Here is a 24,225-nt window from a genome sequence, read left to right as displayed (position 1 = left end):
CTGGAGGCACTCTGGGAGCAGGAGTATGGCAGCTACCAGCCATTCCCAGAGTTACTGCTGATCTGGCTGCAGCCCAGGGTGGGTCAATCCTTCCATTCAATCCTTTCAGTGCCTCCAAATGTCCTTTGCCAGGAGTGAAATGGTACCTAAACCCCCAGGAGCATCAGGGCCCAGTGACCACCCAGCTCATCCTCCAACACCAGGAGTCTGGGCAGTGCTGAGTAGTTGCTACAGCCCAAGTAAATTTATAGGTAATAAAAGAACAGCACTTTAGAAATGAAACTACAGATGAGAACAGGCCCTGCAGTAGGAGCACTTACCCCAGGGAGTTCAGGCAGAGCAGAGGGGAAACATCTAATGCAGGAGTAGTGTGATGGCAGCAAACCTGGAGCTCCAAAGCTGCTTCCTGCATGGAAAGCAGCCAGGAGGGACCACACTGCTCCCAGAAGAGGAACCACTCGGAAGCACCCACGAGTGTCTTCCTCAGCCTCTCCTTTTAAATAGTGCTCTCCCGTGACTTTCTCTCCTTACAGACTCTTTGTCTTCCATTGAGCCAGGCTCTGGACAGGATGTGATCCCGGGCTCCCCCCTGAGAAGCAGCATCAAGATCAAGCGAGGAGGACCCCGGCAGCCCCAGGCCCACCAGATCCTCTCTTCACTGCTGGATGACGGTGAAGCTAGAAGGAGAAGCAACCGGATGAAGTAGGAGCATCTCCGTGTCCTCCTGCCTGTTCCCCAGTTAAAGATACAGTACCCAGTGCTTAACTGCACACTGCAGATGAAGTGGGTGGGAGGCTGCAGTGTTGGTGGCTGGGTTTCCTTCCGTGGCCAATACTGAGCCCTGATTGCAGGGAATGACTTATCCATAGCTCAGAGAGGGTTTTCAGAATGTTTTCCTTGATTTTGTTGGTTTGCCTTTGAAATAGCAGTTGTCAGGTATCTCAGAAGCTGCCTACAGGAGTGACACCTCCTGGCTGTGCCTTGAGAGTTTAACCCTCCCCTTGTTCCTCACTGCCCTTGACAGTCACTCAGTAAAGCTCTGCTTAACTGGGCAAGCCCATCCATGCCCCCAGTCCCAAAGCCAAGCCTCAGCCTTGTCCTTTGCCGTAGTTGGAGGCATCTGCTTTTATTTCATGTGTTGGTGTCACACTAACTTCCAGATGCTGCTTCCACAGGCCATGAAAGCATGACCTGCAAGGATTTCTTTTAAGCAAAGAACAAATTAGAAAATACAAAGTACATTTAAAAATATTACGCTGAAAATTCAGGCGGCTCTCTGGACTTCTGCATCAAAATCTTGGCTTTTCATGTTGCTAATTGCGTGTGAGTGGCATTGTTTCTATTTGTGGTTGGCTAAGCAAGGACTTTTGATGCAAATGTTCATGACAACATTGGCTTTCTGTCTATCTTCAGAGGGTTTAGACTGTTTCTGTGAAAATATGGAGCAGTTTGCATGAGATATGATGGAATTGTGCAAGAATTTTCCCATACTGTGTTCAGCTTGTGCATACATCCAGAGATAATTAATTTAAGTGGTGGCAGTAACTATTCACAGAAAGGGATATTTTGCAATAGTTTCCTAATCCTACAGCAATCTGGAAAAATGTTTTCACAGTGTTTTGTTTTAATCTTGTGAGTAAATCCTCGCCATTTGAATCTGGAGACAGTGTAGTAGCAAACCACAGGCTAAGGAATTAGTCTTGTCAAGAGCTTATCTTGCACTGAGAGTTAAATACAGAGTCATTTTACTTTTGCAATAACTTGTTATTTTAGGGGAAGTACCAGCTTCCAGGTTTAAGAAGTTGAACCTGCCCTTCAGTGACAAATGAATCACTCCACCTGCTGTGCTAACGAGGTCAGACAAGCTGATGTCATTCATGTAGACAGTGATTTTTGTTAGAAGGGGGAAATTAATCAGCAGACCTGACTGTACTATTTTTTACTCTTTAATTCCCATGTTCTGACAGTTTTCAAATTCAGCCCAGGACAAAAGAGAGCAAATTGAGTTTGTGTTATTGGCCCCGCTGTCCCCGGTTCCTGTGCAGGACACAGCTGTGTGAGCAAGCTGGGCTGCACTGCTGCAGTGTTTCTGTCAGAAGCTTTGCAAAGAAACACTCTGCAGTCCCTGTGTTCAGCACCCCAAGTGATCTTCCCAAGGCAAAGCCCACTGGAAAGGAGGCTAAAAATGGAGGAGCTCTGCCAGCCCAGCATTAGCCACACATTAAATTGACTGTCCATACACACTGTGAACATGGTGGTGCTACAGAGACATCCAGTTTCACTGAGGGACCTGGCATTTTCACAAATGAGCAGATCACAGGCTACTTCAGCATGGCTGAATTCACCATGCCTTCACTTGGCCCTCCTCTTTAGGAGTCCAACCAGGTGAAATGGCATAAGCTGATGCTGAGCAAGCACTGGAACTTTGCTTTTACTGCTGTGCAGATGAGTAACAACCAGCTGTGGTGGAGGCAGCAGGGATGCAACTCCCTGCCCTGCCTTTGCATCCTCACTCTGCTTGGCCAGTGCCAGAGGTGGGGCTCGTTCAGCACCAGCCCACCTGGTTCAGGTTGTGCTTCCAAATGATTGAGTTTTCCATGGGACATTTCCAAGAAACAAGCCCAAATCTTTGCATGAGTTTGGGGAGTTGCCTGGCTGCACTCTGAGTAACAGCTGGAGCGTGGTGTAGAGAGACAAGAAAATTAGTAAAACTCAAGTCCAGCACGTTGCTGACCTTTGAGAGAAGGAAATAAAGCCTCTCTGAATGCATCTTAGTTTCAAACCCAGCACTAACTCTGAGGATGTCTGTAGTGCTGTAAGAGCCCATATCCCTCCTTCCACTCCTGGCAGGGCAATAGCTCTGTTTGTGGGCAGCCAAGCATGGAGCAGCCATGGGAACATTCTTGGAATAATCTTTCCATCTAAGAAGAAAATGTGCCAAAAAAAAGGATGTTTCCCCATTTACAGGGGATTCCTGTGCAGGAATTGAGAAGTGCTTGAACTGGGACTGTCTTGCTCTGGATCACATGGACACTCCAAGACCTCACTGGTTGCTTCCAGGAGATAAATCCTTGTGCCAACCAGTTGGTGTTGGAAAATCAGGCCTGAAGACTGAGGAGAAATCTCAGTTCAGTCTAAACTCATGCACTGGGCAGGCTGGTGCCACAGGAACAATGTGTCCTCATGGCAGCTTCAGGGACCAAACCCAACCAAAGCAATCTTTCAAAAGAGAAGTGGGGAAATTCAGTTTCACTGTTCCTGCAGCTACAGGGTTGAATTTGGGGAAGAGGGAATACAATGAGGCCATTTTCACTTCCCTGACGTTTCAGAGGCTTCACACTGAACTGAAAGAGAAATCTTTCTTCCTCCAAGTTTGTCTTATGAATTCAAAGCTATTGCATGAGCTTGATGAGTGCTAATGCGTTAGTCACTCGCATTGCTGAGGCATTCATACTGACAAGGATTTGGAATTTTATATTATTTAAAACAAATGACTGACAAGATGAAAGGAAAACTTAATGGAAGCTGTTTGTAATTAATCCTGCCAAGTCAATTGTCAAAAGGCTGTTTAGGTTTGAGACCACTTTAATTATTGATGTTTCCAGGTTTCTGTACGAGCTATGTAATTTTTTCTCCCCACCCTCCTTGCTTTGTTTAGCTCCATCTCTCTGATGAGGTACTGTATCTTTAACTGGAGGACAGTAGGATTATACCAGATGGACTTTCTCTCTCTGCTGGGGTTTCATTCCTCTCCACTCACACCAGGGTTGGACCACACTGTTGTGCCGCCCCAGTTTAATTACATTTAAAGTGAGCACAGCCTCACACACTGACATTAATGATATTGATGACCAAGCAAACCACTCCAACCACATTCTCCATCATAGGCAGGATCCTGAGGTTCATTTCAGCCAGGGCATATAATGCTTATTGCCATGTCTATGTAACTTAGGGGATTTATTTGGAATGCGTGCTCATTTAGAAATATATTTTAATTGAAATGTTTAGTGCTTTATCTTACATACATACTGTGCAATATCATAGTGTGTTCTTTTCCTTTTTTTTTTTCCCTAAGACTTTTTTGAAATTCTTGATGTTTGTTTGAGCTCCAGTGTGTTTTTGACTTGGATAAGCTCTGGTAGTAGTAGTGTTTTCCTTGCCCTGAGCTAACCAGAAGCAGCACATTGCACAACCAAAACCCTTTGCAAGTCGTGCACCCTCACGTTCACCAGCAATCTGGAACTCCTAGGAGGCAGGGAATGCTCCTCTCCAGAGGGTCTAATTTGCACTTACTGTAAGGAATTGATAGCAACCCAGGGAAATAGAAATAAAACAGAGAGAAGAGCCCTCACCTGCTCCCACCAAACTCCACGGTCATTTTGCCATCAACTTTGAAAGGAACAGGCCTTAAAAATCAGATTCAGCCCTGGAGCAGCACATGCTGGTGCTGTGTGGGCTCTGCTCCAGTGTCTGCCATGAGCTGCTGTCATGTGGGACCCTGAGCACTGTGACAAAGGCTTCTAAGGACAATCAGCTTCTGGAATTCCTTCCTGATACGATGATTGGAAACCCATCCTCCTCCACGCTTACAGCCTTTGTCTGACTCAAGAAACATTCCATTGGGGGTGTAGGGGTTAAACTACTCAGAGTCTCTGTGATTTCTTGGTTTCCTGTGAAACCAAGGGATTCAAAGGTGCTATAATTTTTCACAAGGCACATTCCCACCCACGGAAGGAAATGGTAACTTCTTCACTAGTTATTTTCACAGTACCTTTTTTATTTATATCAGTGTGTTTCATATGTGTGCCAATGGTCCTGGCTTCTCTCCTGGGGATCAGCTTTACAACCATTTGGTCTTTTATAGGGCAGCCATAGGCAGTATCTTGCAATCGTGTAATTTCTTAACTTAGGAGCAAGAATAAATCTCATCTGACAGGATGAACTCATTTATGGCAGGCTTTAATGTTTGTTGTAAACACAACCTGTTTGTTCCACCTCTTGCATGGTTACTTATCTGTTTTCATATTGCTATGTTATTGTTCCAAATATCTAATTCTCTTTATTTGCTATGGGGTTTGTTACTGTATATTGAATGTTTTGTATTCAGCATTTTCTTACGGAGCAGAGTGGGAACAGTATTCAAGGACCCACAAATACCAAAGACCTTTCATGTAATGCACTGAGAAATAAACTTACTGTAAATGACTATCGTGTCAGGTGTCCTCTATTTACAAAGTTCAGAGCAAGTTCAAGCAAACTGCAGCCTGAAATCAGGGCAGCTGCTTTTCCTCCGTGACATCTCAACCTTCTCTTTGGGAAGCCCCTTTGCAGGGCTCTTAAAACCAAGATGTGCATGAAGGCCCTGCTTCTGAGCACCTGCTGTGGGCTGGAGGGGCAAAAAGGGCCTTTCTTGCCTAAAACCAGAGCTGAGTTTCCCTGCCCTCAGTGGGACTGACTCCTCTGCAGGTGTTGGATAGAGAGATCTGTCTCCAGGTCACCCTGAGTCACCTCTCTGCATTCCCAGCGCAGGACCCAAGCACGGGGGCACATCCTGCCCTCTTGGGGAGGTGTTTTAGCTCCTCAGGCAGCCTCTCAGGTAACCTTTGAGCATCTTGCTGTGCATTGCAGAGCGAGGCTCTCCCCAGACCTGGCAGATTCCTCCTGCAGAGCAGCCCTCCAGTTCCTGCAGGAGTTGTGTGTCAGTGCAGATCCAGGGATCACAGCTCTGCCTGGGCTCAGCGAGGGCACTTGGAAGACAGGTGGCTGCAGCAGATTGTGAGGGGGAAACAAGCCAGACAGAGAATTGTGCTCTGCCCAACAGTGTAAATTAAAATCTGCTGATATTTGCAGCATTCCTCACTTCCCCAAAAGTTTCCTCACAGTACAAGGAAGTTGAGCTGGCTCAGCTAAGACAGCAAGGGCTGCCCAGACCTCCTCCCTGGCATCCCCCGGTACTTCCTGGGCATCTGCCTCCTCCAGCAGCCTTTGGGTGCTCTCTGAGTGTGCCTCTGGGCTTAGAGAGACCCCCAGAGTCGTCATCTCTTGTGACAATTCAAACTGCCAGAAGAGGATGTGGGTAAAGACCTTCTTTTAACCTCCCTGCTCTGGGAACGACTGCCCCTCTGGATGCAACACCTCTGTGTTAGCAAAGGGAGGCTGCAGGGGAGGACCTGAGCTGTTTCTGCCACAGATGTCACAGTTCTGGGCTCTGAACTTGTTTTTCACATCTCAGTGAAAACGAGAGACATGTAAATCCCAGCCAGTTTTTTACACTGCAGAGATGCAGATACCAATAGTGCAGCAAAGGCTGAGCCTTGCAAACACTCAGAAATGCCCACAGAGTCGAGGCCTCTGCTTCACATGGAGTTTTGCATCACTGATGAGGACATGCTCAAGGTTACTTCATGCCAGACATTCCCATGCAGCACTTCTCTGGGTCTCTCAGGGTGTATTTATCTTGGTTTTTGAGTCCTAACACCTCCAACTTCGATATATTTATCCTTGCAAAAAGTCCTCTGAGGGAAGGCAGTTGTGTTAATCACCACTGTACAGATTGGGAGTTGCTGGATAAAAGGCTAAATTAATTTCTTGGGACATTTGTGGCTGTGCTGGTCTGCCAGGCACCAAATTAGCATCAGGCCCATGTTGGTCTCTGGGCCATTATGGCCACTGATTGTAATCACAGCGAGGGGAACTGACTTCTCCTGAGCTTAACACAGCCCAGGAAAATCAATGGCAGAGAAGAACACACTGAACTTGTAGCAGGAGCTGATTAAAAGAAAACTATTTATTCACAAACAAAACGCGGCTACCCTTGGAGTTCACTGCTTTAACTCTTCATTAGCCATATGCTCAGCAGCAAGTGGCTCTTTATCCAGGCAGGCACTGGCACTGTGCTAAGAATGGCTCTGGCCGTGAGCGTAGTTGGAATTCTCTCCACATTGCAGCCTGGGCATGGGGAAAGCAGTGAACCTGAAACAGGAACAAACTCTCCCTAAGCTTCCCAAGCAATACTGGAGAAAAACAACTACTACACTGTATAAAGGAAGAGTGAGCAGGGAGATTATATTACCTTACTCACCCTCTAGGAACAGTTCACCAAAACCAGTGACAAGCTGGTTCAAAGAGAGAGGGCAAAAAATGCAACTATTCCAGACCAAAGGATGTTGTTTGCTTGGCATCAAGGATAGCCTGGGAGTTGATCAGGCCTGACTTAGTTACCTCTGAGCCTTCATGGGAGAGGCAGAGAGAAACAGGACACGTCTTCCCCCTGCCACATCCCACTTTTAGGACAGGATCAAGCACTCTTGGGCAAAGCTGGTCCCCTTTTTTGACTCCAGTGGCAAACTAAACAGCACCTGCTCTCTGTAGCACAGCAGGGAAAGGTGACTTAGCCATGGGCTGGCAGATAAAACTTGTACCAGTGATAAGAATTAACTGTTGGAACACTTTGCTGAAGGATGTGGTAGAGTTTGCACTCCAAGACTGTTTTCAAATTATGAGAGGACTTTCTCCTCCTAAACAGATAGATAGATATAGATAGATAGATGGGTGGATGAGAGAGAGGGGTGTGTGATGTATTCAGCTCAAGGCACATCCATCCAGGAGAGCCACACCAGGTGCTCAGACTGGTAGAATTGGTGACCACAAAGCCCCAGATGCCCATTCCTGACCCAGCTCAGCAATGGGAGGATTTGCTGCCATAAAGCCTCTCTACAAATCACCAGGGCATGGGAACAAGGTCCTTGCAGCATCCCGCTGTCAGCAGCTACCCTGAGCATCTCCAGGACACACTGCAGCCCCCAGAGCTCCAACACCTGATAAACCAGCCTGTGGGAAGGGGCTAACCAGGGTGGAAAACTTCTGGCAGCCAAATTTTGGCCTGAGGCTGGACACACATCAAGGCAAGCCAGAGGTGCCCCAATCACCACGGGCTACCATGGGAGAAGGGAAAGGCTGAGTCAGAGAGCCCAAAATGGTCCTGTGGCAGCACTGTGGGACTGTGCCAAGGGAAACCTGATTTATGTTTAACTGGCTGGAGTTAATGTTCACCCAGGAGCGTTCTGTGACAGTTAGACTTTAGACGTAGCTCAGAAAACTCTGGCTGAGTGCATGATAAGACCCTGGCAGCCACCTTCTCTCTGCTCCTCAACCACAAAAACATCTTCAGAAATGGATGGAGCCTGGGTCTACCTGGTGACAGGAGGATGTGGGTTTGTGGGCGAGAGGATCGTAGAGCTCCTGTCTCAACAAGACTACATCAAAGAAGTCAGAGTTTTTGATTCAGTAGCAAGAGAAGAAGTAGAAAAACTCAGCACAGGTAAGAAAATGGCATCAGCATCTGTTTAGTGGCCATAATTCTCCCTCTCATGGCAGCTGGGGTAACGCTGGAGATGCTGCAGTTACAGGCGTGGGGCAGGAACCTGGATTAAACAGACAGGGTGAGGAACAGTTTCCAGCTCAGAATTTTTACAGCACAGGACTAAATCAAAGAAAAACGATCCCTAGGGATGGATCACCCAAGAGATGTTGCCCAGTGAGGCTCTAAGTCCCCAGGCAGGGATCAGTTGTGAGGAGCCACGTACACACGGAGTACGTGACATGGGAACTTGGCTGCCCAGCGGCTTTGCTCAACTAATCTGACACAAAGGGGCTAAAACAACATCCTCCAGAGCTGCTCCACGGGTTCTGAGGAAAAGAACTGAAAATCCTGACAGCAACAGAATCAAACTCAGAACCTACTGCAAGCCTTGTGAAATAAATTATGGAAATAATTGAGAGAAACATATAGCACCCTAAAATAGGAAGAGGTGAGTCTCAGAAAACACTCAGAGATACTGAATTAATCCATTTGATCATATTCTGAGACCTGCCTTCATGCAGGGTTGAGTACAGTGAGATATGTTGGGGAAAAACAACCCGTTTTACTGGATTCAGGAATACCCATGCAAAACAAGCCAACGCAGCTCAGGGTGCCCTGCTCAGCTAATGCTGGGCTGGGTCCCCTGTCTCTGACTGCCCAAACCTTCAGCCTGCTTTGAGAGAGGCAAAAAATGCTGAGGGAGATCCTGTTGGGAGATATGGACAGAAAGGAGATGCACCTACAGCAAGTCAAGGCTCCCAGGGAAATATCACTATCAGAAACCCTCCCTGGCACATGAACTCAGCAGACTGGTTTCCCCAGGTTTCAGGGAGCCAATTACCTTAAAAGCACCCATAATTGAAGAAAAAGCTGTTTAAACCTTAGGGAGGTGCCAAAATCCATGCTGCAGGAGAGGTCTGTGGCCTGACACCCCAGCAAACCACAGAGAACGAGGCAGAAGCAGCCTGAGGGGCCATCCCAACCCCATCCCTCTGCCCCAAGGCAGAGTCAGCTCCACCACAGCCTTCCCCACAGATGTTTGTTCTGTTCCCAGGCCACCCCGGGCAGCCCATTTATTTCTGCCCCACCAGGCAGTGGGCACAGTCTGGGTCCTTGATTTCTTACCTAAACTTACAGGTACAAGAGGTATTACAGCATTATTGTAATTTTTTTTTAACAACAATCTTCACGATCTGAAAACCACATCCTTCCACTCCATACTGGTTTCTGCTTTAGGCTAAAGCAGCTCTCACACACTCCTTCTTCCTCCTCTGCTCCATCCAGCACTGCAGGGCACTGGCATTGTTCCCATCTGGAAGGGGGGCATTGAGTTTTGGGCTGTGGCCTTCCCACTGCTGCAAAAAGCTGATGGATGTGTCTCCTCCATCCTGCAATTTATCCTCCTGCTTTACCTGTCTCTGCAACTGTGCCTTTTTCAGTCGACAACAAGCAACAGCTCCTGAGCTGCCCTGGCCCAATTTAATTGCTTCATGAAGATCAGCTGCCTCTTCCCTGCTAAACCCAACAAGTTCTCTTTGTTCCTATCAAATTTCACCTTTCTTTTTTTTTCCTCTCCTCCATACTCTTTTAGTTACACTCTGCTCATTCTCAAATCCTCCAGCGTGGTCCCTCCCAGTCCGATGTTATCTGCTGATTTAATGAACAAATCTGCCAGATTCTTGATGAAAACAATAAAAAATACTCAAATACAGCAATAAGCCCTGGAGAGCCCCAGGGCAGCCATCTACCACAGCTGGCAATTCCCTGGGAACTGTAATTCCACCAGCTTTGTGCTCTCCTTAATGGGGCTTATTTAGCCCATGTTTTACTGACTCCTTGTGAGAGTGACGCTGAGTTTCCGAAGCCCTTCGAAAATCAAGATAGATGACATCAACTTGTTCCACAATATCCCTACAGCCTGTTACCTTGTCATGAGAACAAAGGAGGTTTATCTGGCTTGCTTTGTTCTTGACAAATCCATGTCAGCTGCTTCCATTCTCCCCATTATCCCGCAGGTGCTCACACACACACGTGGTTTGAGTGTGTGCTCCTGAACTTCCTGGGGTTGCAACCAAAATGTTCTGTAATTTCCTGCCTCTTCTTTACCTCCTCTCTCAGCACAAGTGTTCCATTTGCTCTGCTGAGCTCTTCCAGTGCCTTCAGAAGTTCTCCAAAGTGGCTGATAAGGCACTAAAGCTGCAGTTACACCCCTCACCTCTTTAGGAGCCCTGGGTAGAGCTCATCAGGCCTTGTCAATTTGAAAATTCCTCATGGATGCCTTACAGCAGCTGCCTTAAGACAGGTGGTGTGAAAAAGACTATTTAGCACTTCAGCCTGATGAGTTCCAGGCTTTCCTAAACCACAGAGTAGGAGAAAAATTCCCCCCAAGAGTCTTCTGACACCCTGCTCTACACTCTGGTCCTCCAGGCAAGGGTTTTACCTCTGCTACATGGACAACTCCTTTCTTTTTACCCTCTATTCTCCCTGAATCGACTCTGTGCTTTACTACTAAATTAATTTATTATTAATACTCAATGTAAATTAATTTAGTATTAAAACTCCTCAGAGTGGCCCACTGATTGTTGGCTATGCTAATTAAGAAAGCAGCCTGACCCTTTCGTAAAATTTCTGCCTCCTCCTCCATCCCAGGCTGCTCAGAGAACACTCAGCCACTTGACCTGCTGTCTTGGATTCTGTCCCTCCTTCTGGACCATGAGGAATAATCCCCTTCCCACCTTGCCCTGTTGGATCTTCCCTGAGGGTTTCCCTGTCAAAACACCCCCACAGCTGGAGCCACAGACCCTTCCCTGAGCTACTCATTTCTGTGATCCTTCACAAATTCCTACCCTGATCCCAGGATGTGTGGGGCTCTCCGGGCAGCTGCCAGCCCAGAGGAGGCAGAGGAGACACCTCCTTCCCAAAGCAACCCCGTGACTGGCTTATTGCAGATCCCTGAGGAGTACAGGCTCCTAACCCCAGCTTCTTGCTGGCCTCTTCCCAGCTATGGGAAAGGAAAAAGGGAAAAACCCTACTTAAATGTTACAACACTGTCTCAAAGCAAGAAAATGAATAGTAGAAGCCAAGAGTAGCCATGTATGGAACTGCTGCTCTGAGGAAGAAGAAGGAGAAGGTAAAAGGGAATAGGGGAAAAATTCCTTCTGAGTGACTCAAAGGGAGGAATTTCCTAGGAAACTTTCTAAACCTGTTACATTATTTTCCTTCTTAATCTACCTTATTTGCAATTTAAACAAAGCTCTGTGCAATGTCTCTTGAAATTATCGGGTGTTATTCCCAGCAAGCCCTAAAATGTTCTGTCTGAAGGGAAGTGTCCGGCACAGCTTCCCCGATCCACAGGGGCTGGAGCAGCTGCAGCTCTCCAGTGTGTCCTGCTCCCAGGGCTGCCCTTGGATGAGAGCTGGAGATTGGCAGTGACAGACACAGCAATTCTGCCCCACATTTGATGCAGAGCACTGTGTTGAATTAAACCAGATGCAAACCTGGCTTCTTGGAGTTCAAAAAAAAAGGACTTTTGCCCTGGTGTGCTGGATTCAAACAGCACAGTCACTGTCAGAGAGTGCTTTGCCTTGCCCTGCAGAGAGGAAATTCCACGCCGGATCCTGGCTCTGCAGGAAGGTAAGGATGCTGATTTGTGCTCTTTCCCCCACCCCCTGCATCTCTGGCTGTATTATTTTTCTGCAGCTACCACTTGTGTGACAGTGATGAGAGGAGACATCTGCGACTCCAGCGTGCTCCTCGCTGCCATGCAGGGCGTGCATGTGGTCATTCACACAGCTGCTGTGGTGGACTACAGGAACACGGTGCCCTTCCGGGAGATGAGAGCTGTCAACGTCGGGGGTGAGCCTGAAACAGGGAGCTGAACACAGCCCTGCCCTCACACACACCTTGCAGCCACACAAGAGGCTACAGCAGACACATCCACCCGCGTTTGGTGCTCCCTCATCCTGAATCCCACACACCCCGAGATGGGAAAGGTGCTCGGGACCTTTCCAGTGGGGAAGTTTCTCCCTTTGCCCCTCTGTCCTTGCTCAGGGCTGGCCATGCTGCTCCTCTCCACTGCTCATCAAATCTGGGCTCAGTTTTGGCACAGCTGTTCTGGTGGAGGGCAGAATTCCCCCGATGGCACTGAGGTGGTTCAGGACACACCTACAGTGGTAAGAAACGGTTTTGTGTGTGACAAGAACAACTAAAATTAACCCCTGTTCTAGATAGCTCACAGCTTTCCCAGGGATTTTACCCTGTCTCTACCAGCACAAGGCTGTACCCATTGAACTGCACCCACTAGAAGGGAGTGATGCTGTTTTAATTAGCAGAGTGATGCTGTTTAATTAGTCAGAGTTCTCAGTATCGTGTATCGACAGGCCACGTGTAACTGAGAGCTCCACAGCCCTTTCCTCCCACCACCAAGAGCCAATTTCATGTTCAGAGCAAGATCTGTTAGAGAAAATTTGTTCATAAATCTAGGAAATAAGCACAGGCTATAAAAATAATGAAATCCCTATTACAGCAGCAATTCCAGTGGCACCTCAGGCTGTTAGCTACTAAAATAGTCGTTAACCAAAAGGAAGGAACTTTATTTTTTTTTTAATACGTATATTTCCAACTCGATTACCGCTTAGGGCTTCTACTATTTGCTGATACATTCAAGGGTAACATTTAAATTCCAGCCTTCTTTTCATCGCTGCAGTTGTTTTCAAAACTCAATGCTTTTAAGAGCCTGTATTGTGCTCTCTGTGTACTGAGAATATTCAGAGCCTGAGGGTTCCTGCTGCCTTTTAGTGGCTTTGTGAGCTCTTCCCCTTCACTGTTGCCGTGAGCTCTGTGCTTCAGCACAGAGAGGATTTACAGGCAGCACTGAACACTGAGCAAGTCCCATCCTCAGCAAACCAAACCTCTTGCAGATGTTGGTGACATTCCCAGAAAACCACACACGTGAGCATTTTCCAGTGTGACCGACTGCCTCTTTGAGGAGCACGGCCTGGGATGGCTTAACAGGAGCCTGTCCCGCATTTCTGCCTCCCCGTGGATGGCTCCACATGATCATCCCTAAAATGGGGCTGCTGCCTTCACTGGGGCTCCTCAAAATCCTGAACTGAGAGATTAGTCTGAAGTTCTCTCTTAAAATCATGGCAGATAAAAGAATAAAAATGGTATTTGATACCTGCTGTAGACTTTATGGAAAAAAGTAGGGTCAGGAGAGGTCAAGTATATAATCCTCTAGCTGTCTCTCTGTGCAACTCAGGCCACAGAAATTCATCCAATTACTGCCCTAAGCCCAGCAATTTGGGGCTAAATTGGACCATTCCTTTTCAAAAGACTTGCTGCCTCGAATTAAGGGTGCCTGTTAATGGGCTATCTATCATGGCTTTCAGCAAGCCATGACAATGCTGAGGAGTGGTAGTGTGGCTATGGTTAATTACCATTTCTGGCCAAAATTTACATCTCCTGCTTTGATTCCCTCCTCTGCTTCAACCACTGGCTGCTGAATCCTGTTATAGTCTTGTTGACTAAATTGAAGAGTTCTCTTCTACAAGAACTATTTTTTCCATCTAGTCACTTACAGACTTTTTAATCTGCTTTTTGTTAAGATGAATGGATTTTAACACAGCTGTTTCCAGTGATGTTTCTCACCAGGGGTTCTCAGTTTACTTTACATATTTTGATAGGCTCAGGGAGAAGCACATTGATTCTTTTCCACCGGGATTTCCGATGGATTCATGTGCTCTGAAATGATCCTAAACTCAGGATTTCCTTGGTAATTTGAGATTATGCCCTTAATAGCGAAGAGAAGAGAAATCACAAGCCCTCCCACACAGGATCTGCAGACAGGCTCAGGGCAGAGCCTGCTTAGCCAGGTACAAATAGTGTAGAGGTTTCTGGAAACCAACCCTACCACCTGCTTCCTTTCAGATCTGCCTTATCAGATCTGAAGGCCCTCAGTCCTTGTCACTGAGGTTCTCACAGGATCAGCTTGGATCAAAATCACAAAGAATGCAAAAACCACCCCTGCAAGAATCATAAATCATTTGAACCCACCAAAATACTCCGAAATAACCACACTAAACCACACACACTGACCAAGTTCAGCCAGAACAACCTTCCTTAAAGCAAACCATGTTTTGGATTTGTCTGGATTTCATATGGGCTTGTAAGCTGCCCTCATTGTTTTATTTAAAGTTCTGCAGCCATCAGGAGTCTGATGGAATGATTTCACCCTGTAGCACCCTGTAGAACTTCTGAAGAGCAACACATGCAACTAAAACATGGATCCTTTGCTACAAGGCTGCAGCTCACCAACAATCTGCCCACAAACTGAAAAAGATGGAGTTTTTCTCTGCCAAGCTCTCAGCTTTCCTTTGTTAGCAGCTCTAAAGTCCAAGCTAAGTCAGTTGCCAATGGCCATGGAGGTTCAGCCACATTAGAGCTGTGGATGTGACTCCTACTCATGTTATAAACCATCCCCTCCTGAAGAACTGCAACCCTGACCTGGGGCTTTACATATTTTCAGCCATAAAAAGAGATGGATTAGTTCCAAGCAGGAAAAAGCCTGGGAATCTGTTTTGGTTTGCACAACAGGAATCAAGGCAAGGTGGCCGATGTTTGTCCTTCCCATCCTGCCCCACAGGTACTGAAAATGTGTTAAGGGCCTGCTGTGTCCTGAGCATCCCATACCTGCTCTACACAAGCTCCATCGCTGCCGTGGGACCCAACACCGCCTGTGAGCCCATGCTCAGGTGAGGCTCAGCAAATCTTCTCCATCTCTCTGTTAAACAGCAGTGGAACTGCAGCCAGATGGAGGTTTGAGCTGTGGCTTCCAAGGAGAAGATTTGTATTTCCCCCCCTGTCTATTCCTCTTCTCTTTATTGAAAACTGTTCCTTGCTGCTCTTCCCGTTGAGAAGCCACGGCCCTTCCCAACCTAAGCCCAGCCAGTGATACCCCAAGGTGAGAGCTACAGGGCCCAGTTGCACTTCCAGGCTGCCCCTGGATGTACAGCCCTGCTCCTCTGAGCCCTAAAATCATTCTCAGATAAGGTTTCAGGTGCTCAGAGTTGGGGATATGGCCAAACTACATCCTGCTGTTGGGTCAGAGTTTTTGCTCTCCCCCACAGTGAGCCAACCCAAGGGGCAGGTGGTGCCCTCCTGTTGGCACCACACTGCCCCTCCTCCTCCCAGCTTCACAGGGAACTGCTGGCAAGCCTGCACCCAGCTCCTGTCATCAAATGTGAGCAAATCTCAAGTAGCACTATCCCAGAAAAAAGTAATTGGCCACGATGTCTTAGGGGACAGATGCACTGGTGTGAACCTGCCCTGCAGTATTCAGGTGTAGTCACCTCTTTCTGTTACCTGCTTCTGACCTGTAAATATGTTCAACCCTTCTCCTGTTTGTGGCTCCCATGAGATTGACCCACAGACCCAGAAGCAGCAGCAGAGCTTTAGAAAACCCTCTGTGGCAAAGGTGGGATTTGGATCAATACAAAGACAGTGGTCAAAGTAACAACTTTGAGGGTTTTTTTGCTTTGATCTCCAGAAGTGACTTTGACAATCTGCTGACACTCCTGCCTCAGGGCTCAGCATCAGGATTCCTTTTGTATTCCTGGGGCAACAGTACCTGCACCTTGAGAGCAGGGCTGATATTTCTGAAGACCAGGGGCTGAAATTTTAGGTTAAATTTGAGGTCAGGTAGAGATATCTGCAGTCTGGTACGTACCATTGGAAGGCTCCTTGCTGATTTCAAGCCTGATTGTAGCCACACAAACTGCTCAGACCCTGGAAATTTGTGTGCCAGGGGAGCTGACTCCAGGTCAAGTGGTGTCTCCAGAGGCAGCCAGGCTGGACACAGCTGCCTTCAGTCACTTGGCTCTAGAAATTTCAGCCCAGCTAGAAAAGACATAACTTAAAATGACCCGCAAGCCTAAATTTCACACTCACAAGTAAGTCAAGGCATAACCCAGTTGTTTTGAGAAGTGTCTAAGCACTTGAATCTAGAATACATGTCTGGCTTATGAAAAAATCAGAGAGCCACTCAATCCACTTGGGACCACAAGCACTAGAGACTGTGTCCCTGCAAAGCTATGGAATTTGGTCACCAGCATATCCAAATAATTCCTAAAAATTCATGTAGATGCAGGCACATCCTTGTCAGTGTTTTAGTCTTTAGTGACTTAAGAGACAGATGTGAATAGATGTCTAGAAAAAATCAGCCCCAGATCTTGCCTGATCACAGCCCTTTGGTTTGTAATGGTGGCACCAACAGGGGCAAGCAAAACCCACCCAAGCTGACACTCATGGAACTTTGAACAGCCTTCCCCACCAAAAATGCAAATAAAACCACACCTGGAGCCTTTCACTCATTTTGCAGAACACACTCAGATTCTCCCATTTTCCTGAGAGGAAGCCTTAGAGAGGGGTCTTCATTCTCCAATTATTTTGATTTTAAACTAAGGGAATTAGATAATGGGAGAAGTATCAGCCCACCATAAAAACCTACCCCACCTGTCTCAGTAGAGAGCCCAGGGATGACTGGGAGTAGCAGAACACGGCTCTGTTTTCCAGACGGAAAGCACAGGTGATGCCTTTCCCCTTTCTCCTCTTCTCATATCCCCATCCCCACCCGATCTGTTCCACCCTCTCCCTCACAGTCCATGATCCTGCCTTTTCCTTTTCCTCTGTCCCCCTTCTCCATCATTCCTCGTGGAATTTATTTAACTCCCTTGTACGTGCTCGGGAATTGGCACAGACAAAGCAGGAGGAGTCTCTGGCCGGGGTGATGGGCACAGGGATAATGCTCACACCTCAGCATCCGACAATAATAGAAAATGCCTCTGTCAGTCTCAATCCCTGGGAGACAGGCACTGCTGAGATACCTTCTGACAATGCTGCTCCAGTCTGATTAGTGTTCACTTATCTGGGATCGTTTTGAAAAGCAAGAGCATTATGCTGAGCTCTTTGTTACTACCAAGCTTCAGAGGGGTGGGGGAAGGCACACAGAGCAGAGCCCAGGAACAGCAGGCAGGTTTGTCCCTTTGTGAAGCTGCTGCTTTTTAAAAGCTTTGCAGGGCGAAAAAAAAAAAAAAAAGATTTAAAAAAAAGAAAGAGAAAGCAATTAAAACTAGAACTTCTAGATAACCTCCCTCTAATTGTCTTGGGCCTCTCCTGGGCTTGCAACAAACCTTGCACAATCAATCTTTTGTCTTGCTTGTTTTTTGGTTTGTCTGTTGTTCATCCCCCGTAAACACGGGGAGGGGAGGAGGGTTTTGTGAGAGAAGCCCAGGGTGTGTGAGGAGGCTGTATTCCTGATGCTCCTAATTTATTTCTGTTGCTGTAGCACAAGGAGAGCCTGATCTCAGCTGGGATATCTGACACACAACATGCCAGACTGCTGAACAGGCAAGAGCCAGGCAACAGCATCAGCCACATTTTACCAGGGAGATCTGAGCACAGAAAAGAGAAAGCAACTTGCCCAAGGTCAAACAGGGAGCCTGAGTCAGAGCTGGCTCTCCCAAGGCCCAGCATTTGACAAAAACATCTCTGCTGCAGATTTGCTGTGTGAATCCCTCACAGACCACTGAACCCTTTCAGGAGATGTATCCAAGCCCATCTGCCACAGCAGGGTCAGGATTCCTTGTTGCCCTGCGTGGGGTACCCCATGCCTGGCAGATCCTGGTTTGCTGGGGTGGATTTCTCTCCAACAGCAAAATATAAAGCAAGTTAATTTAAAAATGGGAGGAAAGTCTCCAGCAGCACATGGAGGGAGAAAGAGTCGGTCTGTGCTACTCAGGGGAGCATGGGAGCAAGTAAATGCTCCTTCCCAATGCTGCAAGCCAGGTTTCTTCACTCCAGAGCCCACTGGAGATGCTGAATCAAATCCCATGATGGCCTCAGGCTGATCTAAAGCCACTGTGACACCCTGTGGGGAATAGAGCTGCTTTCTGCTTTCTCCTTGGAATTATTCCAGGCCCTGTGAGGCCAGTCCCATGTTAGATCCCACAGGCTTTCCCCTTGGCAGCTGTAAGGTAGGAGCCTGAGGAGCAGGTTGTCTTCTACAGCCACAACCCAGTGTCCCCTGCTTGTCCTTGGCCATGGGCCCTCTGCTTCTCCTCCCCCTCAAGGGTAATTTGTGAGGGGAGATGAAGGAGCACTCCCAGCACAACCCTGCTGATTGCAAGGCTTCAGGAGATCTCCAGCACCTCCACCACATCCCTAGCAAATGCCTCCCAACTTTAATCAACTCCGTGAGAAAATTAGGTAGCAGTTTCTCCTTTTAGTTTATGGCTCATGAGAGGCTTCTCTCTGCCTCTAATGTAAAAATGAAGTAGTATTGCTCTCATTTTCCTGCCCTCCATCTTCTTGTGCTCTTTCTACCTTACTCAGCTTCTGTAAGTTGCTTAAAAATGTAACTCTGCTGCCTTCTAATTTGCCTGATGGAATGTTACTTCAATCATGCTACTAGATAAAACTAAATCCAGTTCTGAGAAACTATTGCCCTCATGCAAACCTGCCTGTGAACACCCTGCACCACCTGGTATTCCTTGAGGCCTTATTCCTCCCAAAGTGCAGTGAGGATCTCAGCTTCCCATAGCTCCCAGCCAGCAGAAGTCCCTGGGGAGCAGGGAATGCAGAGCAAACCAGGCTGGGACAGATGTGCCCGAGCCCTGTGCTCTGCTCCACGGTCACTCTCTGTCTCCCACAATCTGTTCCAGAGGAAATGAGGACACTGAGTACAGCGGGGAAGTGGAGCTGCCCTATGGGAAGACAAAAGCCATGGCTGAAAAAATTGTGCTTGAAGCCAACGGGAAAAAGGTACAAAATGCAGTGGTAGCACCCCTGGAATTACAGCACAGGATGGGGGAAAGGAGGGAGATGGTTGAAAAGACCCCACAGCTCCTGTCTAAGTGTGCATCCAGCCTCTGCCTGCATTTGATGCATAAACCACATGGTCCTAAGCCTCCCAAAGCCCGATATTCCCACATCAGCCACACTGTCCCAAGATCAAAGGGTGCTTCCCTTTGAGCCTGTGCTTCAGCTCCAGCAGGAGTGTGACTTTGGAAAGGGCTGTGTTAAATCAGGGCCAAAGGAATCGGGTTCAACTCGTTCATACTCAATAAAAGCATAATTTCCAGGCTTTCCAGAGTGACTTAAGAACTAACAATACTGGTGTACCCAGAGCCAGCCCCCTGCCCAAGGCAGCTTGTTTTAGACCTGTTTAAAGCTACCTTGTTTGTTTTAAACCCAAGGTCAGTGTTTTAGACTGGCAGTGAAGTCAGCAGCCAGAAGAGTTTTTCTAGACAATGAAGGAGATTGTAAAAATGAGACTTGTGCTCTAAATCACTGCCTGGAGCATCTCTCCCCCAGTCCCAGTTTGAGGCCATCCAGTTTGGCTGGCTTCCTCTGGTACCTGGTTTTGGTTGTTGCAAATCCTCTTTTATGCATCACAATTGCAGAAGAGTTCATGCCTCCAGCACTCTCCACCCAGCACCTCTCAGGGAGCACCACGTGGGTGCAGGTGTGCTGTGAAAAAAAAGAAAATCAAACTGGGCACCTCCTTGTGGTTTTAGGGACTCAAACCAGGCCCCAAGCATCCAGAGCACCTCTGCAAGTGTTGACTCCTCTAGGCCAGTATTCCCAGGGTTTAGGTTTATCTGGGAAACCCAGTGTCACTGTGGAAGATTCCATCTCTGGATCCATCCCTCACTGATGTCCCTCCCTGATTTTACAGCTGAGCAATGGTGGTAAACTCAGAACCTGCATCATCCGTCCCAATGCTGTCTATGGGGAGAAGGCAGAGTTCCTCCAGGAGCTGTATTTGCTTGCCAAAGCCAGCAATAGTGTTATGAATTACCTGGAGCCTGAAAACACGGAGCGTAATCTCACCTACGTGGGTGAGTGAAGCACAGAGCCCTTTGCATGGGGTGCTACCAGCTTTAGTCACAGGGGATTTTACACATCAGCTTAGCCTTAATCTCCCCAGACAGAGAGATGAGTATGGTGAATGAGCACAAATGGGTTTGTAACCACAGAACTTAGACCAGCTAAAGAATTTTTAAAGCAGTTTGTTATTACTACTGTTTTCCTGGGAAGGGTTTTCTTTTTTCCCTTTGAGAAGTGTTTCAAGGATATATGGGTGGCAGAGAGAAATTCAGGCTGTGTTTTTAAAATGTTTTTGCTATGAAAAGACACTTTGTCATTAGAAAAAGTTAAACTATTACTTCTTGTCAAATTCTTTACAGAAAAGGCTGTACTACATAACCAGTTTTAGCAAGCACAAGAAATTACTCAGAAAACCTCTAGGAAGAGTTTGTTTTGGTGCCTTTCAGGGGGTGTAATTCACCATTAGATCATGCAGGCACTCAGTGATTTCTGTGCAGCACACTTATATGTCTTTTTCCAAAAGTGCAGATAACAGTATTTTGAAAATGCTGTTAAAGGAGAATCAGACCTAGATAAATCAAGTGACTCCTTCAAAGGCTCACAGCAGAGCCAGGGATAAAACCCAGGAGCACTGCCTCCCATTCATCCTGCTCTCACTACAAAACACTGCCCTTTTGCTTCGCATGAACCAGGATCACAAGGCACATTAATTGTCCAGCTCAAAGGGGACACCCAAGGTTTAAAGGATCTTGGAGGCCTGGATTAACTACTCAGTCTCTCTGCAGCACAGCTGAGCACACGATGAGTGCCTCCCTGCTTCCCAGCACTGAAGCTGGCAGATCCAATGCACTCATTCCACAGTAAACAGGGAAATTGAGCTCCTCCTGAACGCCTGTTTCTCTCCCTCTCTTATTTCTCCAGGTAATGTGGCATGGATGCATGTCCTTGCAGCAAGGAACCTGCAGCTGAAGCCAGACTTGCTGGCAGGACAGGTGTATTATTCCTATGACGACACTCCAGCCGGGAAGGTTTTCCTGGTCAGGCACGAGCTGCTGTCCAGTGCAGACCCCTCAGTGAGACTGGGCTCACACATCCCCTACTGGAAGATGTGGTTGATGATACAACTGCACAGGATCATCAGGGTCATCCTGTCCCCTTTCTGGAGGCCACAGCCTTTCCTCGACCTGCCTGCGCTGAACACCATAATCACCACCTTCTCCTATGAGACAGACAAGGCCTCCAGGCATTTCGGGTACAAACCCCTCTTCACGTGGCCGGAGAGCAGGCTCAGGACTGCACAGTGGCTGAAAGCAGCTGCAGGGAGCCTGGGACCCCCACAGATACATGAAAAGAAGAACTAAAGAGCACTTTTGGGGGAAGGAGGTTCCTTATCACACCAGCTCATCTGAGCTTCACAACCGTTATGTATGAAATCCACCAAATTTGCCTTTGCATGTTAAGTGCCCTGATTTTGCATGGTAAGATGTTAAACGTCCTAGTTTTGTATTTTGCATATTAAGTGTTTCAATTGCCAAATTAGCCTTTACATACTTAAAATGCCCATCAAACTAGTTAAAGATATAAAGTTAATTCTCAGAACCATTTAATCACACAGTTCCTAGTTAAAAATCCCTGTTGATAAAATATTCCCAAATTTAATCCCTTCCTTAAGCCTTAAACTTCCAAATGTCTTGTTTCCTGCACATACCCAAGTTATCCAAGTTAATCAGTATGTTTTAAAAAGATTCTTAAGGTGTTTATGGTTCAGTTTTATAAGTTCCTTAAAATGACTGTTGATTGTTCTGTTTTAAAAGTTCCTTGAAGTGTTTGTAGTGTAGTCAATGAGGGCATTTTCCCGCCTTTCAAGCACCCTGGACAAGAAGTTATCCATTGGCTGGATCCAATGGCTTCACTTCGAGGTTCCCCCAACCGCACCAGACCGTGGGGGCCGGATTGTGGGCAGCCCTGGGCGGAGCATGGGCATTATAAAACCCAGAGCACAGCTCTGGAGTCGCTTTTGCCTCGGGTTAGCTATGGGGGAAGCTGGATGCTGGTGACTCAGGCCTCTATCTCCCAGAGAGACCATTTTTAATTATCTAACTTTGGACTAGCCAAAGTTAGCCCAGCGTTGCAGGCTTCCTGTACTGGGGCCTTGTGCCAGTTAAAGATCTCTACTCGCTGCAGACCTGGGTTTTAGGATTTTTACTTGTGGATTTTCCTGGACTGGATTATTTTAACTTTAATTAATTTTTAAAATTATTCTTGTAATAAAACAGATGTTAATTTTCAACTAACATCAAGAGTGGTCTCATTCTTGACAACAACCTGCACAGATCTTTGGCAGGAGCTTTGCAAACACAGAAATCCTGGTACAGAAACAGAGAAGGAGGAAAACTCACAGGCTGCAAGTCCTACCCTTGCCATGCCAAAATCTCAGCAACTTTGTGTCCCACGGGCATTTGAAACCTTCCCTGCGCACACACGGGGCTTGCTGGCCTCCCTCATTCCCATGGTGCCACCACTGCTCGGACGACTTGTGGGAACAAGAGAGAACAAGCTCAGGTGAGAGATGGGAGATGGTGCCCAGAAAACAACTTTTTGGTAAAATCAGTGAACGAGTTTTGATCCACAGCCTGGGGAGCCATGGTCCTGGACATTTGGTGGGGGAGCTGTACCTGGCTCAGACACTGAAGGGCTCTTCAGTGATAGTTTTGGGGAGGACAAGTAAAACCCAGCAGGTTCTTGCTGTGATTCAAGGTTTAATAAAAAGAAAAAAAAAATTACTCCCTTTCCCAAAACTGCCTTTTGCAAGATGCTTCCTGTTACTCTTAACATGGAATATTGAATATCTATTTTGAAATATTATGCCTCTAAAAGGAAAACCTCCGATCTCTTGTCCTAACAATGCATAGGCTGACTCAACTTTTAATCGTATGGATGGAGAACTGATGTCTACAAGCTTAAAGGTGGGATTCACGTGGTTTGTAACTGCAAATCTCTTACCTCAGAGCACTCCAGCAGCAAAGCAAAGCAGATTAAAGCCCATGTTCAGCTGCTGTGCTGGCAGAAAGCAACTTCAAGTGAAGGCCTTAGGGGCTGCATTTATGCTAAATAACGTTTGAACTCCAGGAGGAAGAGGTCATTTCAACTCATTCCATGGCACTGGAGCTGCACAGCCTATCTGGGAGCAGCATTTCACAGATGATATTTTCTTCATGCAGATGGGGCAGGCACTTCTAGGAGATTCACAGCTAAACTGTGGTTTCTATCAGTTTATCAGCTTCTCTATTTTTAAGACTTGCAGAGAGGCTGGTAAATCTACATTATGCACAACTGAGATTTCAGTTTTCTCTTGAACTTGGAGGAATGGGGTATTTTTACAATACTGGCTCAAATCTAAAATTAGCTCTGTTGATATCCCACTTCTGTGTTCTGTGAACCTGTACCCATGTCTCAAGCATTCCTGGAGTAAAAGTGTGCACATGCACAAATGGAAGCTTATTTTAATTACAAGTGCTCTGATACTCCTGGAAAAAGCAAGTTTCAGCATGGCATCCTTGATGGAAATGATCAAAATTCGCTTCCTGTTAGTCCTGGTAATTACCCAGGAAGGAAAGTGGAGCAATACAGGGAGAGCTGCCAAGTTAAATTTGCCAAAATTCGCACCCACAAGAGAATTCTTTTTCAAAATGAGCTTACAGATCAGAAATCAGTTGCTCTGTTAATTCATTACTAAGCTCATATAACAAATAAGTGTGGCCCAAACTGTTGCAATCTGCTCACAGAGAATTTGAAAAGGTGAAGTGTGTAAGTTACCATTTCCCTACTATTTTTCCCCTTCCATTTATGCTGGGGAAGGGGTTGTTAAGAAGCAGGATAATAAGATTTCTGATTTTTCTATATTCACTAGAAGTCTCTTTGCAGTTTTTTGCCATTCTCCAAATGGTAGCTGACAACTTTGAGAATGTGACAAGCAA

The 24,225-nt window shown here is 46.9% G+C and overlaps 2 protein-coding genes across 8 annotated transcripts in view; both read left to right on the top strand.

Annotated features, from left to right (window-relative positions):
* COL26A1 (collagen type XXVI alpha 1 chain) overlaps window positions 1–5,206 on the top strand; it is a 167,180-nt gene extending 161,974 nt beyond the window's left edge. For 5 of the 7 annotated variants that reach the window (XM_048324819.1, XM_048324814.1, XM_048324817.1 and 2 more), the window contains 2 exons: window positions 534–702; window positions 1,774–5,206. In XM_048324819.1, the coding sequence (XP_048180776.1) occupies window positions 534–702; window positions 1,774–1,798 (194 nt within the window). In that variant the 3' untranslated portion in view covers window positions 1,799–5,206. Of the gene's footprint in view, window positions 1–533 lie in introns of all 7 variants that reach the window. The other 2 variants (XM_048324816.1, XM_048324815.1) reach the window with 2 other exon arrangements.
* A 2,893-nt stretch (window positions 5,207–8,099) lies between these two features.
* LOC125336462 (3 beta-hydroxysteroid dehydrogenase type 7-like) lies at window positions 8,100–22,542 on the top strand. The gene is made up of 6 exons (XM_048324984.1): window positions 8,100–8,320; window positions 12,062–12,217; window positions 15,006–15,114; window positions 19,081–19,180; window positions 20,097–20,259; window positions 21,170–22,542. The coding sequence occupies exons 1-6, from the start codon at window positions 8,113–8,115 to the stop codon at window positions 21,607–21,609; spliced, it is 1,176 nt and encodes a 391-aa protein (XP_048180941.1). The 5' UTR covers window positions 8,100–8,112; the 3' UTR covers window positions 21,610–22,542.
* Window positions 22,543–24,225: the final 1,683 nt, after the last annotated feature.

This window comes from Corvus hawaiiensis, chromosome 20, assembly GCF_020740725.1.
Source record: "Corvus hawaiiensis isolate bCorHaw1 chromosome 20, bCorHaw1.pri.cur, whole genome shotgun sequence".
NCBI lineage: Eukaryota > Metazoa > Chordata > Aves > Passeriformes > Corvidae > Corvus > Corvus hawaiiensis.
This window is presented reverse-complemented; position numbering and strand designations above follow the sequence as displayed.